The following is an 18,460-nucleotide window of genomic DNA, read 5'->3' as shown; positions in this document are numbered from 1 at the left end:
TACCTTTACCTATGGTTTATATGACAAGGGGTCAGAGAACAGATGCAGATGCTAAACTGGGTGGCTGAGTAAATGAAGAGAAAAGCAGAAGGAAGTTAGAAGACATGAGTGAATTCACTTTAGTAGCCAAATGAAGTTTTGACTCACTGCTGACTCAAGTAAAATTCCAATTTAATATACCTCTAAAGCATAAACTCTTTTAGATAAAACAACAGTAATCCGCTAACCAAATACATTCAGAAGAGAAAGGGAAGTTCTGAGTAAGAGTACAAATATGAATCATTATTCTGATAATGTTTTTGTTATTATTTTTGCAGATGAATCTGAAACCTCTTAGGACTCAATTAGGTTACCACAGCCAATAAAGACAAAAAGCTAAAGCATGGCAGATACTTTCTGCCTAGACACCGTGGTGATGGGCACATTAGAAATGAGGTAGATTACATAGATGAACTAGACAGACACATCTAACTGTCCTCCAGTGCACTCATTTGTTTGACAGCCTGGAAAATGCCAAGATTCCTGGGATTAAATGAAAATAGAAAATTGCATTTTCACTGTAAAGTATACACGGAACTTTCCTATGTCAGATTCTCATTGTTAAAATAAACCAGGGCCCAACCACGTCCTCCCAGAGTGACCCAAAGCACAGTAAGAAAAATGACACAGTAACCAAGGCACAACCAACAGAGAGCCCTTGGGCTGCTCCCCTTGTAGCCAGGTTTTAGTGCAGTGATAATGACCTGCACACACACTGAGACATTAATTTTCTCCTGAGCTCAACAGCACCAAATATCCTAAACTGCCCATCTTGCATTGCTGTCTTGATATCATAATTCTTTTATCCATGACTTCCAGCTACTTTACCTTTATGGGCTGGTCAAACAATTTTTGTTCCCTGGTGCCATTACCCCCACTTTGTTCCTCGAGAAAGAAGTAGTAAATAGCTTGGATGTGAAAAATAAAGAAGAGCACTGAGAGCAGTGACTGTTCCCAGAGGCTGCTGGCCCAGGCTGGTCTCTGTGTGGTTTAGTCCCAGCTCTCAGAGCAGCACATGGACACAGTGGCACAGAATTCACACTTGTGCCCACATTCCATCCTTTCTCCCCGTGCCAGGAGGAGTGCTGCCTGCAGAGCTGGCTGTGGCAGCCTGGCAGTGCCCGGGCAGCTGCTGCTCCTGCCCACCCAGCCCTGAGAGCAGCACTGCTGAGCTGAGCTGGGAGAGCTGAGCCACATCCCGGAGCTGCCGGCGAGAACAGCATCCAGCTCCTTGTGACAGTTTTCCCCACACAACATCACAATCAGCCAAACACATTTGTAATCTACTGCAGCTGGTGTTTCTATAATTGATAGAGATATAAAAGCCCTTTTTGCTAAAGTTGTACTTTTGTATTTTTTTTTCTTGGGGGAGTTGTGAGAAAGCAGCTACAAAAAGCGAGCTTTAAATCTCAGATAATGTAGCTCCCTTTAGAATCCCAAGCTTAAAGCAAGTAGTTACGAGTTTTAGCAATGCAAAAAAAGGGAGCTAAAAACAAACATTTATTTTACTTGACGTAGCAAAACAGTGGATTAAAAAGTTAAATCAATGCACCGTCTGAATGGTTCCTGCTGTAGCTGCAATTTCAAATGAAATAAGAATGTTATAAAAACTCGCCCATATTAGGCACATTTGGAAATGTCTCCTTGTAACTGTTCTTTAAGTGTTCTGTCTATGAGCACTAACAGGTCACTGCACAGGAAATGCAAAAATATGTTACATTTTAATCAGGGCATATAAAACACAGTCTAGAATGTTACATTGCCCTTGGGAATCTGAAGTAAGTAGGGGAACTTTTACAAAGTCCAGGTCACTCTCCCCATTACATCACCGTTAAAAAAAAATATTATTAGGTTACATTACAGAGATGTCATGTATTAGAACTTTCCCAGTTGCAGGATGATGGTTAAGAGATGCTTATTTCCTTGGAGAAACTCGTAATCACTCCCTTGTTCCCTTGCTCATACTTTGTATATTGGAAATAGTGCATTTCAACTGAATCAAAATGTTTCCAAACAATTATAAAGAGAGAGGGCTAATATAAAAATGAGACTGTTCCTATACTCACAGCAACAACAAATTTCAGCACTTTTAGCCTAACACACACACAAATTGAAACTCTGCCTGGCTGTGCCTCAAAGGTGATAAAAAATGAAAGAAGGGATTTTAGCAGACATGTTTGGGAATGATTAAGGTAAAATGTCCCTAATCCAAACAAATGGAAACCCAGATGTTGATGGCATCATAACATTCCTCTGCCTTCCCCCAACTCTTTCTCCACATGATTTACATTTGTTTAACCCAAATCACAAGTTTGTAAAATTCTTAATAAGTCCACCAAAAAAGCAAAAGAATAATGCAGATATGACTGTTTTCTAGATTAACATTCTCAAGATTTTAGTTATTCAAAATACATAAATGCTGGAAGTGACACAAACCAGTACAATAACCTGAAGGCAACCTGCTCTGCTGAGCCTGATTCGAGTTTTGTCACTGACTTTTAGATATAAAAATCAGATTTATAGGAAAAAAACTCCCACAGGGCAGCAAACGAAACAAAATAAAACAAAACAAAATAAAATAAAATAAAATAAAATAAAATAAAATAAAATAAAATAAAATAAAATAAAATAAAATAAAATAAAATAAAATAAAATAAAATAAAATAAAATAAAATAAATCCCTGGCTCTGAGTAAAACCAAAGTGAGAGTGACAGGGGCCCAGGGCAGGTACCCACAGAGCGACCCAGGGACCAGCCCTCCACCATGGGCATGTTGGGGCAAGAGAGGAGCTCTCAGACTAACAAAACTTTTATCTGAGCAGATATCTGTGGTTGAAACTCCTGGCAGGATTCTCTGTGTTGTTTCTGAGCTGTTTTTGTACCACAGCTCCTCCGCTGCCCAGAGTGCCCACAGGCCGATCCAGGCCTGGCACCCTCACTGACCGACCCCCCGTCCCACACACCAACACCTCCCAAATACACCAAAAACATCAAATCTATCAAATATACCATGGTCACACATTCTATATGGGGTCACCAACCTCTCTGAGCTCTTCCACTCTCCTCTCGGCTCTGCCATCCAAGGGCACCTGCGCTTGCCTGGCGTCATCTTCTCATGGTTCCCTCATGAGGAATCGCAATTTTCCTCCTTCCCATTGGGTTTTGCACCTTCCCTGCACCGTGCCTGTGGATGGGATCTCATCTCCACCATCCATCTGCCATGGGGGGCACAGCTGTGGCCAGTTTTGAGGGGATTCTCAGACTTTTTCCCCACAGAAGAAGGTCCCACCTCATGCGCGAGGCCTGCCGAGCCATGGCGGCCCCTCAGGCCTGCGCTCCAGCCTGGTAGGATCCGCTCCAGCTGGGCTGGATGGATTTCCTGCACACATCCCTCGTCTCTGGCAGGTGTGGGTGAGCACAGCCTTTGGGAAAGCCAGCTGGGAGTCACACGTGTGCAGCCACACTGGTTCCAGCCAGGACTGATCCGGGCAGCAGCTCCCGCACGAGCTCACGGTCACTGTGGTGCTCTTCACTGACCAGGCAATAAAGTCACGGGTTTACCCCATTTCCTGTGGATATTTAATAATTTTATGCCCTCTGCCCCTGTTTGCGCACATTCTGCTCCCTACATTTTTCCTCCCTCAAGGCCTGGGCTCCAGCTAAACACAAACAAAAGCTTTTCTTCATTTTCCTTCCACTGCCTGGACCCATCGCTGCCCCTGCAGCCATTGTCCTACTTATCCCCAGCTCCAACGGTTTTTAAGGGAATGTAATTGAAAAAGAGAAACCAAGAACAGAGCATGTGTGGTGGGGATGGCACGTTGGAGAATGCTGTGTCACCTTCTAAAAATTCTTTGGCAACAGCAACTTTTAGGCTTTATAAGTCAGACAAATTTGGGTGGATTTTCTCAGGGAAAGCAGAAGATATCTCAGAAAAATGTTCACGTCACTGCCAGAAAGCTCAGTGGTCCCACAGCTTAGAAATAAACCCTGATGAACGTCTTTTAATTTTTTTGCCAAATAACATCCTACCCTAAATTGCAGGAAGAACGTTTTAAGAAGGAAAACACAGATTTTAATAATGGAAATGGTTGCTTCGAGCAGCTCAGAACTGGAAACATTAGAACCAATAGAAATCAAACTTCTCAGCAGGAAACCCCAAACAATCTGGACTGTAAGAATGTTGAGCCCATAATACAAAAGTTATTGCTGCCATGCCCTGGGCTATCCAGTGCTCTCACATCACTGATCTCAAGGACCATGCTGCTTTTCTGTTCCTTTCAAGATTTTCCCTATTTTACCCCATTTTTATTATCATCACACATCTGAACTTTTACCACATTCAAGGCCTGCCAGGCAGGTGAAGATGCTGAGCCCTGGGCACCAGTCTTGGCTCTTGTCCTGCCCCGTGCACTGCACCTTGACTCTCCAATTTGAACAACCCAGATGGAGAAAGAGCTCATCAGACAAAAAACAAAACAAAACAAAAAATACATCTCTAATCCCAACCATTGGAAAAGGCTGATGGCTTGTGCTGTCATATTTGAGCTGTTTTTTCTCATGCACTAGTAAAACAATAACCATGTGAGCCTAAAAATCCCAGGTCTGAGTCCCTGATTCATTCCTAGCAGCTCTTGGCCATAAATTTCAGCACTGACTTAAAAATTGATAGAAACTATTTTTTAATCATCAAGTATTCAGCTGCTCATTACTGATACATGCTTTAATGATGTGCCTTTAAATTTTGGTCTAGTTTTAAAAATACAGTTTCCTCAAATTCCATATCAAATCCAGGCCCTGTAATTTTGTTCTGGTGCTTTTTTCCTTTCTAAGGTCTGCTTGAAACAAAAAATTTAAAGAGTTTGCTCTGCCAGGTGACGTTTATTAGCTTTTGACAAGAGAAAATATTTAATCCCCTAATTTTTTTTTCTTCCTGCTCTGAATATTAGTTTAATTGTCACAAATAATTAAACGCTTAGGAGTAAGAGACATCTTCAGACATTTTGACAATACATATTAAGAGACACTTTAAGGCAAATCTGCACAGATCGGCTTTTATTTGTTATGCTAAACGATGATGCATCCTGATTGCATTTGTTCCTTATTTGTGTGTGCAACAGGAGACGTACTGTGAATGATCTGTAAGGAATAAAATGACAGTATTTGACAGGCTAGGAAATGTCTGGGCAAGGATACAGGAGAAGGAACCCTGAGAGGGCATTGTTTATGGAGGGGCAATGGGGAGAGACACTCCCTTCAATCTAAGGCAATGAAAGGCGCCAACAACTAAATTACAGTTAATAACAGCAAGAAATAAACATAAATTACGTCTACAAGGCTCGAGCTCAAGGACTTTGGACCACTAAAAATATATGTTATTATATCAATTATCAACAAGAGACAAATTCCCATCCTGGGAATTTGCATACGAACTCGAATAACCTACTATTCAGAAATAGAGGCAAGCATTAATTTCCACATGAAAAGGAGCCATGGGAGAGCTTCCCAAGACCCCAGCTCTGGAGAAGAAAGCCCTACCTGGTGATTGAGCTCCCCTGCTCCAGGGGGTAGCAGGTGGTCTCCCAGGTAAGGCAGGTCAGTCCTATATTACCTAAGATTTATTGGGAGTTCCTGTCAATATAATGGCTGAAACAGCCATTGCTGAAAGGTAATACGGTGTGAAAATGAACATGAACAATCCTTAATGAATCCAGAGGCTGTTACCTGCACCATATTTCTTCTCTAGGCAGTGCATACATCTCCAGTAACCACATAAAAGTGCCCTTGATCAAGGCCCAATTCCAGTTTACACAAGACACAGAACTAAGGGAGGTCCATGGGAATTTGATGCTAAAGGCTTTTAAAAATTCAGGTCTCTCTTTAGCTGCCCATGTAAGGATTTAGACCCCAGGACAGGAAAAATGAGCCTCAAGCTCTATCACTAGAGAATTCCAACCACCCCTGGCAGTCTGGGTGGAGGAAAATGTGTATGGCCTGTTCAACTGCAATTTCACCAGGTTTTACATATTTCTTAGGGCAATGCTTTATAGATAGTCACATCCAGCTCTGCCAAAGAAATGCAGAACAGTTTATGGAAAAAAAGTAACAGGAACCAAATTATCTGGTCATGAAACTTACCATGAACCAAAAAGTGGAATGCAAAAAACTTGATTATTCTGTCTAAAACTCTTGCCTACTCAAGCCCCCGTGGCTTGTTAGAATTAACAGAGCTCTGCTTTCTCAAACCATGAGCTCTCCCATTTTTGGGAGCTCCTGGCCATGAGCAAAGTGCCTCTTTCACCACCACAGGGTGGATGAAACTGCATTTCCACTTTCCCCAGGTCCCAGCTGGGCTGTTCCCTCTTCTTTCCCAGCACAGGCCAGGGGATGCCTTGAGCTTCCAGCCCAGATTTCCCTGCTGGAAACGCTCTGATGATAGAAATGTGACCTCGAGCAGGGAATTGGGAGCAAACGCTGCTTGACCTTGAGCAAATCAGGTAAAACCTCCCGGGTTCCATTTGCCTTTCTGAACAACCGAGGGGGAATATTCCACATCACTGGGGTTATTCCGAGCAGAATCAGCAAGAAATCCATGAGAGAAAGGTGCTAAATGTGAAGAAATATTGCTCCATTGCCTAACAAAGGACACAAATACAGGCAGCATCCACACAGATAATCAAAAGCACTGGAAAGCTTTTAATTCTTTTAGCATTTAATTCTACAGATGATCAATATAAGTACTTAGCTTCTTTCTCCTTTCACGTGTTAATTTAATGCTACTTGTACTGTGCTTATGTATGTTATGACATGGCTGAAAAACACATAAAAAAATAATTTTGGTAGACCAATTCAGCAGCTGGCACAAGGTTATGTTTCTTCGATATAAAACATAAAATCATAAAAGACCCGGCGCTTTCCTGTGAAGTCCACTCACCCTGCAGGAAGCAAATGAGTTCTTCCTATATGTACAAAGAAAATTGCAGACCTTATAAATCGTGCTGGTGATTTGCCATGCAATTCACACACACAAAAAATATTTATACATGGAAAATTCAGAGTAAAACCTTTCTATGAAAAATAGAAATTACTTCTGTCCAAGTGCGGGGTGAGTGATAGAAATAAGGTTGTTGTCTGCACACAGCAAACTGCACCAATGTGCAGATTTTCATTCTGATCTCCTCCAAGCAGAGTTTCACTAGGAAAAAAACAATCTGAGCTATCCAGGTATTCCAGAGAATTTAATTATTGCCATTAAAAACAAGAACTGTAAGCTGCTCCTTTTTTCTGTGCCGATTCCACATAAACAGACCCAATATCACTTCAGCAAAGTTGCTTTGGGAATATGTAACAGCCTTTTTTAAGTTATGAAAGCAATATTGAATGAGATTTACTACAATTTAAGATAAGTGGGTCTTAATTTTATATGAACAGAGAGACTTAAAAAGCAGGCAGGAAGAGTTCCAATTATATTGTGCTGGAATATCAGGCCCTGTGCAAAAATTGCCCCTTTTCTGTTTTACATGCATAAAAACAAGCACAACAGGCTTTTCAATTAAATGAGCCTTTTGAGGGAGATGCAGGAAGAGCCAGCGAGCTCCTTAAAACTTTATTGCTTTTTATCTTTGTCAGGTAGGGCTGTGAGTTAAAAATGACCTGGTCTTTGCAGCACACAGTCCTTCCTGGAAGTTTTTTCCTTCCTGTTTGACCCATCCATGTTGAAGGTTTCCCGAAATGGGAATGCAAGGCTTGATCTGGATTAGTTTTCCCCAAACACTCGGTGGTTGTGCTTTTCCACAGTCATCCAGAGCTCAGGATGTTTCCCAGAGTCTCTTTAGCATTGGGAGCCACTTTAATGAGCCTCAGTATCATTAGAGGAAAGCAGTTTACAGAACACAGGGAGAAAAGACACAGAGAGGAATAAGATACAGCTCTAATAGATACAAGCCACGGAGATGAAAGAAGGAAGTCAGCATCTCATTTGCATTAATACAATAAAAATACAGCATTAATGTTGCTAGTTGTAAATTTTTTTTTCAATAAACTTCAGCTTGATTATATCTGGGAAAAAGGTAGGCTGTGCATTCCTCGTAGTATTTATCCTATAAAGAGCAGTTACTGCCTATTAACTTTCTAGATTTAATTGCCACTAAAAACAATCTCCAGGAAACTTCAATTGAAAGTCACTCCTCAAGAACCGATGGTCTGAGCTCTCAGAGCTGCTTTGTTTATGGCAATACAAAGCCAGAGCTCCAACTCACAGAGCTCCACTCCATCATTATGCTCAGTATTTTGTTTACTGATATTATGTGTGTGTATGTGTATAATTATACACCCAGACACACACACCAGTTCATCACCAGAATCAGGCAAAAGCAATACTGCCAACCTTGTTTATAGAAAAAGCACGAAGCACAACCTCAAAAATCATGAGACTGCCTGAAAAGGATGGAAGTTAAAAACAGTCACTGTGAGAATCAAGGCATTTTTCTTCTGCATAAGAACTTCTACCCTGCTTGTTTTCAAGTTCCTCTCCAGTCTAGCAGTTTGAAATAAATTTCCTTTTAAAACCCATATTGGACACTTGCATAATCATCATCGGGGAGCTGGAGGTTTAAAGAAAATAAACCCTAACAAAGGACTTCAGGGGACACCACTCCTAACAGCACACTTCTAACATTTGGGCAAAGATTGGTGCAATAATCAAAAGCTGCTCTCCAGGTGCATCCCTCTCCCACACAGGCATTTCTCTCCCCTCCTTGCAGGTATGGATGTGTGCATGCCTGAAAAGGATCCGTTTCTCAGACATTTAGGACTGTTTGTTCTATTCAACTGTGGAATTTTACCAATACTTGGGAGCATCAGGCTCTGCACGTTAGCAACTCTGTATTTTTCACAATCAGATCCTGTCATTTTGAAGCTATTGTTGTGCCTTTCTTTTTCCTAGGGCAAAGGGGGGAAACATTTCTTTTAAGGAAACAAAGATTCTCTTCATTTTTCTAAATGAAACACTTAATGCAACACTTAGATCAGAAGACCAGTTTTTCCACTTCTTTTTTTTTGCTCACAAAGTAATGGATGAAAAGCCAGCAACAGTTAAAGAGGGATGTGTAAATCTAATGGGAAACACTGAGCTTCTGTGATGCTTTTCTCCTTGAAACCTTAAAAAATACACAGTTTGCTGTCAAGGTACTTCTGAGTTGCAAAAGCCGTTATTATAACACAGGAAAAATTACTCTGTGCCAACAGCCTCGAGTGAGAAGCCACCTTAATGAGAAATAACTCCTTTTAGCCCCTAAAAGCACAGGGAACTTTCAGGTTTTGGATTTGCAACCCCATTTTCAGGCATTTTCTCATGAGCTGCCACCCCTATGAACACTGTACTTTAAAAAAGGTTTTTTTTAAAAGCCCATCTCACCTTCTGGAACCCAGAACCAGTGCTCAGTAATTAATACAGAGAATGGAAATGTGATTGGGGAGGGAAGTTGGCCCAGCAGTCAGAATATCTCAGTCATGCAGACTTCAGGAAAGAATAGCTTGCAAGCGTTAGGAACAGAAGTTCCAAGCAGAACTGTCCCTGAATTTAAAGCTTAATGGAAGAATCTGGTCCCTCTTCAGAGGCAGAATGCTTCTCCAGGAAGATATATATGGAATTCTGTGACTGAAAAGCCCAGTCTTACACAGACAGCCCTTCCACAGGCCAGTCACCCACTGAATCAAAGTGCTGAGTAAGAGCTGCTGAACTGGGCCCACTCTCATGTAAATGATTGTAATTAAATAGGTAATGAAAAATCCCTGCTCTTGCATGAATGAAATGGAAGATTTCAGCTCGGAGTGTAATGTGGTTCCACTTGGCTCCTGTATCAGATTGGGAGACAAATGAAAATGCCTCTCTGCTTGCGTGAGCACGCTTTGGAGGTAAAACTTCACAAATATTTTCATTTTGCAGAGAAGAGGAAAAAACAAAGGCTTATTCTAGCAGCAAGGTCTGTAGGATCCCCCCTTTTTAAGGCAGATTTTGGCACACACATCCCGACCCGAGAAGCATTAAACAGAATTTGAATAATTTTACTTCTCTGCTAATAATACGTCATCCAGTGGAAGAACCAGGCCTTATTCTCCCTTCCACCAGCTGACATGATATTTTTTTTACATTTGAGCTCTTAAGATCTGCACAATAGCTTAACACAATAAGTGTTTAGCCTCTGGTTCCAACTGTAATTGATAGAGTACAGTTCCATTCCCTCTGCTGCTGCTAAGTTGGGAATTGCAGCCACAGCAACTGACAGCTTTTTTTTCCCTGCGAGTCTGGAGTTGCTCTCTGGGAGTGATGTCCTCATCGGGATGGGAAGGGAAATGACAGCAGAAAAACTCACCCTGGCCCTGTGCTACGAGGGACTCCAGGGACCTCTGCTAGGGGAAACAGCTCCTTGAGGTGGGTGCTGATGATGAGAGCAAAAATCAGGGGGAGAAAGCTCCGGGAGGAAATTTCCAAAATCCTGCCGGTTCGGAGAAAATGGAATTCTCAGAGAGCACAGAAAAGGGAGAGCATTTATTTATGCACCAGAATTTCTGACAATGGACATGCTTTCAAAAGAGCTGCAAAATTGTGTCATTTGCTGATGGAAATGTCTTTTGTTTCCCGGTTACAGGGGCTGAACTCTGGGTGCGCCCCGCTCCTCAGATAGTGGGGAGATACCGGGCTTGGACAAATGAGAGGAAAATTGAAATAGGGGAACAGGCACTAAAATGAACCTGATTTCAAATTGTCCCGTTCAGGCCTGAGTTCTGACACGGGAAAAAAAAAAATTGCGAGCAGCTTTGGGCTTAGGAGCCGACTGCAGAATTTAACGCAGATGGCGACTAATTTTGGTGCCTCTTTAGTTGCAAAAGTACCTATTTTGGAATATATTTAATTAAGCAGGATTTAAAGGCTCCTCTTGTTTGTGAACACCTTGGCTTTTTTGTCATCTGTCAGCACCGTGATGTGCACTGTAAGTGAAGGGTTCTGAGGCATGAACTGTTTAGGTGGTTTTGATGTGCAGTTGCTTTTCTGGAGGATGTTGAAACAAAACAGTGCTGCCATTTCTACAGCTTCATTCAGCGCTGCTTCCTCAGAATCTGCTGCCATTGCCCCTGTTATAAAGGATACAAATAACCCAGGAACAGCCACAGTGTTCTTGTTACATTTATAGAGATATCTCGCTGCCTTTTGCCACAGAAATACAGGGAGAAAGCTTTGCTGGCCATTTGCTCTGCTCCCTGCACAAGCAGAATTTCACTTTCTAAATATGATTCTGGTTTAAATAACCTTTCCTACTAAGGTGCAAGCTGCGGCTTTAAAGAACTCCCTGCTCACCGTCTTCTGCTTGCTGCTCTATGAGAACTCTTCCAAAAACAAACCTGTGTTATTTTACAGCTCTGATAAACAGAATAAATGTGCCTGAGACCTGCTTCTGCTGTACTTCTCCCCAGCTTTGGTTCTTAGCTAGTCTGTTGGGGCTGAGAGAGAAAAGAAAGAAGAAATATAAAATTTCACCCGCACAGGGCGTGAAGTCCAGATTCCTCTTTGCAGGCTTTAAAAAAGCAAACTACCAATTCATGATCACAAAATAAAATATGCACATTTAAACAAGCTGCAGGGGAAAGGAGAGTTTAATCCAGTGAAATTGTGTTTGAAAGCTATTTCATACCCCTAGGAATAAAATCTGAATAGCAATTCTGCTTTGCTTCCACCCTTTTTCCACCCTCCTGTTAAGATATTTCCATTTGTTATGGAATCGTTAGGAGACTTTTGCCCCAGTCACATTTTGCTGAAGGATGAAGGACTTTGTGGGCCAGGAGCAGTCAGAACTCAGTGATGCTTCGAGGGGAGGATGTTTGATTTGCACCTGGGCGGGAGAAGAATCCGGCCCCTTTTTAAAGCCCTTTGTGATGCGTTTGGGCGAGAGCCCCAACACGAACGGGCTGTTTATTGCCAACACGGTCCCATCCTAAAGCAGGCGCTGATGGAAAGAGCTGCAACCCTCTGCCTCAAGAACTACCGGCTTGGGAATGACGCTCTCAAAATGATTCAGAAAAGATTCGTCCCTGCAAAGATCAAAATGCGTTTGACATCGTTCCGGTGTTGATGGGAAATAAAGTGGCTCTGAAAGTGTAACCGGAGAGCAGAAATCCCCATCACCACACAGAAATAGTGCCCCATTTATCCAATTACACTCCCTTGTTTCATTGCAATGGTCTGGAATATATTTCTTAGGAACACAAGGCTTAAAATTAATAATAGAAAAGGACAAAATTGCCATGTATATTTCTCTAGATAGATTTTCATCTAACAGCAGGACTTCACTTCTGATTCACTCGCTGGTTCTCTCTAACCTTTACATTATTCATTAATCAAACTCGAAACCTGCTTTCAAAGTCAGTGCATGGCAGTAATTATTTACAGTTGTGCATAGTATTTAATTTTAAGCAATGACAAAAGCAGGCATGTCCAGAATCATAAGTCTTATCATTTTTCTTCCCTTGGAGGTGAACTAGCTGAAGAAACTAAAAGTTGCAAACTTCTCTTCAATATCTCTGCTGCCATCAAGACAAAATGCAGTGCAACTGATACCTTTGAACTTGTACAACTAAAAATAAATAAAAGTGAAAATTAAGTAATATATAATGTATTAACTCCTCTAAATAAAAGGACTAAGGAGCTTCGCTATCAGCCTTGATGAGAGATTCATTTCTTACTGCACAGTCTGTCTCCTGTCACTTTGAGGTATTTTTCACCATACAAAACAGAACCTCAGTATTATCCCTGAAAATGAAAGTCAGTTTTAAGAACTATATACAACAGGCACGTCTGCTCTTTGAAACTCCCCCCTACCCCCCACAAACACACAAATACAACTTCAAAGCAGGAGAACTATTGCAAATGTATAAACCTACTTCAAATAGTTCTGCTGGCTGAAACTGGACTGCATTTGCAGGATTTTGCTCACCTGAAACAACATTGATCTGAGGAGAAATCTAATCAAAGAAATGCACCACTGAAGAGCAATGCACATTTTATAATGAGAGATCTAATTGTGGTCATAAGAGTTTCTCCCTTGTTATTAAGATCTTAAAAATGCTGTAGGATCCTGGATAAAAACATCTCTTGCTGTATCTCAGCAGGGAAATCCCCGGAAACAACAGCACGGGCTTTGCTCGCAATAATGTACTTACTGTATCCTAAGGTTCTAAAAAAGAACACCGTGCCCCTGCCACGAAAAGATACTACACACATTCCAAGTGAAAATTCTGCTTTGAAACCCAAATAAAATGAAGCCTCCTATTCCTGACAGAGAGAAAAAAGAAGCAGCTCTAGCACTGTCACCGTGCCGATCAGCATCCGTGGAAAAACAGCTATTTATTTATCCTGCAAGTTGAAAATGTGAATGCCTTATTCAGATCAAACCTCTTGGTGAAGAAAATAATAATAGAGATTGTGATAGCAGAGCTCTCCTGAGCACATACAGATATTTATATAAATATATGTATTTCTAGCGGGACTGTTATTTATGAGAGAAGCAGAAATTTGGGATTTTTGCTGGCCAGGAATCCCAACCTGCATAGGTGCCTTCACTGGGCACGTCCCAAAAGCTCCTGCCTGCAGCCCATTGTCCTGCACCCAAAGAAATGCAGCCAAGGCTGGGAGTTGATAAAAGTTCTGCGTGTCCCAGTTTCCCTGGGGTGACATTTCCCCCCGCGTGGATCCCAAGCACTACTTCACAAAGTTTATTCAAGTGTGCCACTAAACTTGCCCATACATTCTGTCCCACATTTGCTGTGCTACACCCAGGAAATATTCACAAGGGCGAGGGAAAATTTGTAAAGTAAAGACAACAAATATGAGTTTTCTTTAAAGAACTAATCCGAGGAAGGACACAAAGGGAAAAAAGAAGGGAAAAAACCCGCCTACATTAAAAGCCAAACAAGATAATAATTGTGCATGTCTGGCTAAGAGAATCTAGAGGGCAAGCCTTACGTCATTGGCACTTGGGTTACCATGGTGAGTGATTTATTGATATATATCAAGAATGAATAGATCAAAGGCAGCAAGATGACAGGTGATCAATCAAATGTCAAATCAAAGCTGGCAATCAACTGGAAAGCTGATTTTTCAGTGGGTGGGTCTGGCAGAAGAAAAATGAACTTCCATATTGCGCTTCCCAGAAACAAAACCCCACCACACTATTAAAAAAAAAATAAAAAGCAATTAAGGAGCCTGAAAGAAAACTCTTTGAAAAGATTTACTATACAGACCCACTCGTCTGTTTCTTTTTCTTGGCCCCCAAAAGAAAAAGAACACCCTAACAACGACAAACAAAACACTTCCAAAGTTGCAAACTATTTTCTTCTGTTAAAAAAAAAATAAAAAAATTGCAAAACCACTTGGCATGTGCAAATATATAAACTCGGCTACGAAACAAAAGAAGGATTTGATTTGAAAATGTGGATTGTCTTCTAACAGTCAGAACGTTTCATTTTATTTCCTGTTGCAATTTTCACCACTGATGATCAAAGGCTGAACTTCCCCACCGGGTTCATCAGCAGAGAGTCCCTGTACTATTTCAGGCACACACAGCGCTCGCACACACACACACACCCGGCCAGAACTGCCACCAGAAATACGGCGAAATAAAAGATTAAACACCCCGACCCACTTCGCGAAACACACGGATCCAAAGCGAAAGCCAGCGGCAGGGGGGAAAACCAGAAAGGGAAAAAAAAAAAAAAATCTATCCTAAAGCGAGAAGCAAAGGGAAGCCTGAATGCTTTCGGTTGGGGCAGGGGAAGGGGCAGGGGGAGAAGGGGAGCCGGGGGAAGAAAGTTGGGGGGAAAAGTTTGGGCAGGGCAGCGGCAGCGGCGGCGGCGGCGGCGAGCCGGGGGCAGCGGCGGAGGGCGAGGGGACAGCCCGTGGCACGGCAAAATCCTGGCGATAGGGAATGGAACTGGCTCCGCAGACTCACGGAGGGAAAGGGAGGGGGAGGGGGATAAATAAATAAAGATCCAGCCCGGAAAAGCAAGGGTGACCCTAAATAATAATAAAGATGGGGGGTAGGAGTGGAAGGAGTGGAGAGACAGAGGCTGTGTAAGTGGATGGCTTCTCCTTACCTGCAGCCCGTTTGGGTGCTTGCTGTTTCCTCCTTGGCATCGCTCTACTTTCTCCAATCTCACTTCTGTCCCCAGATCCGAGAGCCCTGAGACGCTCCTGAGCCGTGTTCCTCTGCCTCTCAGCTGCTTCCCCAGCACCCCCCTCAAGCCTCCCCTGCCCCCCTCCTTTCCACTTCACTGATAGGAACCTGTTTGGTTTTTATTTTATTTTAGAGATCTAGGTTTCTTTCTTTTTTTTTTTTCCTCTCTCTCTCTCCTTTTCTTTTTTTTTTTTTTTTTTTTTTTTTTGGTTGGCTTTTTTTTTTTTTTTTTTTTTTTTTTAACTGTTGCAACACTTGCTTTGCTTTGATTCAAACATCCAAGCTCAGGAGCAAATGAAAGGCGCCCACAGTGCCAGAGAACGGTAATAAATAAATAACAAAATAGATCTGTATATATTAAAAAGGCAGCTCTGGAGAGACTGTGGGGCTGGCTGCTTCCTCCCTTCCCTGTCCTGTCCTCCTCCTCCTCGCAGAGCCGTATGGCGGAGCGGTGCCCGGGTGTGCGCGGTGTGTGTGCGTGCGTGTGCGCGGAGCGCCGCAGGTTCCGTGCTGTCAGATGCCAGGCAGTGAGTGATGTGCGAGCGGACAGGGAGGCTCGGGATGGGAGGAAATGTGGGATCCGCACTCGCGCACACACACGTGCGCGCCCGCGGGAACACGCGCGCGCACGCGGGCACACGCGCGCGCACGGACACGCGCGCACACCCGCGCGCACACGCGCACACAGCAGGCAGGGCGAGGCGATGCCAGCGAGCATCGATCCAAGCGAGCGAACTGAACATTAACAAACTCCTCCTCCGCGACCCGATGACAGGAGGAAATTTACTCCGCGCAGCCGGGCGGCAGAGCCCGTTCATTAAAGAGACAGGGCGCCGGCACCGCGCCCGCCCGCACCGCCACCGCGCCGCGCCGGGGACACGCTCCCCACGCGGGGACACCGCTCCCCACGCGGGGACACCGCTCCCCATGGGGGGACACCGCTCTCCATGTGGGGACACCGCTCCCCACGCGGGGACACCGCTCCCCACGGAGGGACACCGCTCTCCATGTGGGGACACCGCTCCTAGTGCGGGGACACAGCTCCCCACGGAGGGACACCGCTCCTCACGGGGGGACACCGCTCCCCATGGGGGGACACCGCTCCTAGTGCGGGGACACCGCTCTCCATGGGGGGACACCGCTCCCCATGGGGGGACACCGCTCCTCCTGCGGGGACACCGCTCCCCACGGGGGGACACCGCTCCTCGTGAGGGGACACCGCTCCCCACGGGGGGACACCGCTCTCCATGTGGGGACACCGCTCCCCACGGGGGGACACCGCTCCTAGTGCGGGGACACCGCTCCCCACGCGGTGACACCGCCCCCCATGGGGGGGACACGCTCCCCACGCGCGGACACCGCTCCTAGTGCGGGGACACGGGTCTCCACGGGGGAACACCGCTCCCCATGCTGGGACACCGCTCCCCATGGGGGGATACCGCTCCCCACGCGGGGACACCGCTCCTCACGCCCCCTCCCCACGTGGGGACATCCCCTCTCCAAACCCCGTCCCCATGCGGGGATACCCCCGATATGGGAGCATCCCCCGATACGAGAGCATCCCCCGCACACGCGGGACCACCCCCGCTGAGGAGCCGTCCCCTCCCCACGCGGGACCACCTCCAACCCCCCCTCCCCACCCGTGATCACCCCCCAAACCCCCTCCCCAGGCGGGATCACCCCCGGCCCCGCAGGATGCGCTTCCCAAGGGAGGGCGCAGCGGGGCCGGGGCGGCGGCGCCCTCGGCGCGTTCCGCCCGACACGGGGCGGTTCCGAGGGCAAACAGCGATGGATTTGCGGCAATGATCCCGCTGGACGGGCGGGTGCGCTCCTGCCGCTGGGCTACCTGCGGCTAACGGGACAGCGGGGTGCGCCTCAGGTGTGCCCGGGGCTGGGCACCGGGGCTGGGGACCGGGGGATGCTCCCTCAGGTGTGCCCGGGGCTGGGGACCAGGGCTGGGGACCGAGGGATGCTCCCTCAGGTGTCCCTGGGGCTGGGGATTGAGGGATGCTCCCTCAGGTGTTCCCTGGGGCTGGGGATTGAGGGATGCTCCCTCAGGTGTTCCCGGGGCTGGGGATTGAGGGATGCTCCCTCAGGTGTTCCCCGGGGCTGGGGATTGAGGGATGCTCCCTCAGGTGTGCCCAGGGCTGGGGACAGGGGGATGCTCCCACAGGTGTGCCCGGGGCTGGGGACAGGGGGATGCTCCCACAGGTGTGCCCGGGGCTGGGGACAGGGGGATGCTCCCTCAGGTGTTCCCTGGAGCTGGGGATTGAGGGATGCTCCCTCAGGTGTCCCTGGGGCTGGGGATTGAGGGATGCTCCCTCAGGTGTCCCTGGGGCTGGGGATTGAGGGATGCTCCCTCAGGTGTGCCCAGGGCTGGGGATTGAGGGATGCTCCCTCAGGTGTGCCCAGGGCTGGGGACAGGGGGATGCTCCCTCAGGTATTCCCTGGGGCTGGGGATTGAGGGATGCTCCCTCAGGTGTCCCTGAGGCTGGAGACAAGGAGATGCTCCCTCAGGTGTCCCTGGGGCTGGGGACCAGGTGATGCTCCCTCAGGTGTCCCTGGGGCTGGGGATTGAGGGATGCTCCCTCAGGTGTGCCCGGGGCTGGGGACCAGGAAATGCTCCCTCAGGTGTCCCTGGGGCTGGGGACCAGGGGATGCTCCCTCAGGTGTCCCTGGGGCTGGGGATGCTCCCTCAGGTGTGCCCGGGGCTGGTGATGCTCCCTCAGGTGTGCCCCGGGCTGGTGACCAGCTCCCTCCCCTGCCCAGCTGTCACTCTGCACCCTGAGGTGTCCCAGCCTCATGGAACATGAAGGGATCAGAGGGTTGGACATCCAAGTTTGGTGAAGTTCAGGTGAAACCCCTCTGCTCCCCGAATTTCCCCTGGCACCTGGATTTAGGGAGAGTCAGGTCCATCCATCAGGTGCTGCTGCACCCTCGTGGGAGCCCAAATCTGTGTCCCCTCTAACCACACAGAGTTTGTCACTGTTTCAGAGCCTCACCAAACTGCCAGGCTGAGGAGGGGCAGGTGGCACTGCAGCTTTGAGCAGTGTTGGTCCCCAAGACACAGAGACAACTTTTCCCTGCCCCATTTATACTTTCAGCTTAGGCTGGGTTTTTTTTCCCCAGCTACTGTGAACATCTAGAGGGTTTAAATGTGATTTGGGGTGGAAAGGATGGACAGATTTCTATGC

At 46.0% G+C, this 18,460-nt stretch overlaps 1 protein-coding gene across 2 annotated transcripts in view; it reads right to left on the bottom strand.

Annotated features, from left to right (window-relative positions):
• Positions 1-15,975, bottom strand: part of TSHZ2 (teashirt zinc finger homeobox 2) — a 205,566-nt gene extending 189,591 nt beyond the window's left edge. For both annotated transcript variants that reach the window (XM_056507494.1, XM_056507493.1), the window contains exon 1: positions 15,187-15,975. In XM_056507494.1, coding sequence (XP_056363469.1) covers positions 15,187-15,226 — 40 coding nt within the window. In that variant the 5' untranslated portion in view covers positions 15,227-15,975. The remainder of the gene's footprint in view (positions 1-15,186) is intronic.
• Between the last annotated feature and the right edge of the window lie 2,485 nt (positions 15,976-18,460).

The sequence above is a fragment of the Oenanthe melanoleuca genome, chromosome 20 (genome assembly GCF_029582105.1).
Source record: "Oenanthe melanoleuca isolate GR-GAL-2019-014 chromosome 20, OMel1.0, whole genome shotgun sequence".
Taxonomy (NCBI): domain Eukaryota; kingdom Metazoa; phylum Chordata; class Aves; order Passeriformes; family Muscicapidae; genus Oenanthe; species Oenanthe melanoleuca.
The sequence above is the reverse complement of the archived record's forward strand: the minus strand, read 5'-3'. Positions and strand labels throughout refer to the sequence as shown.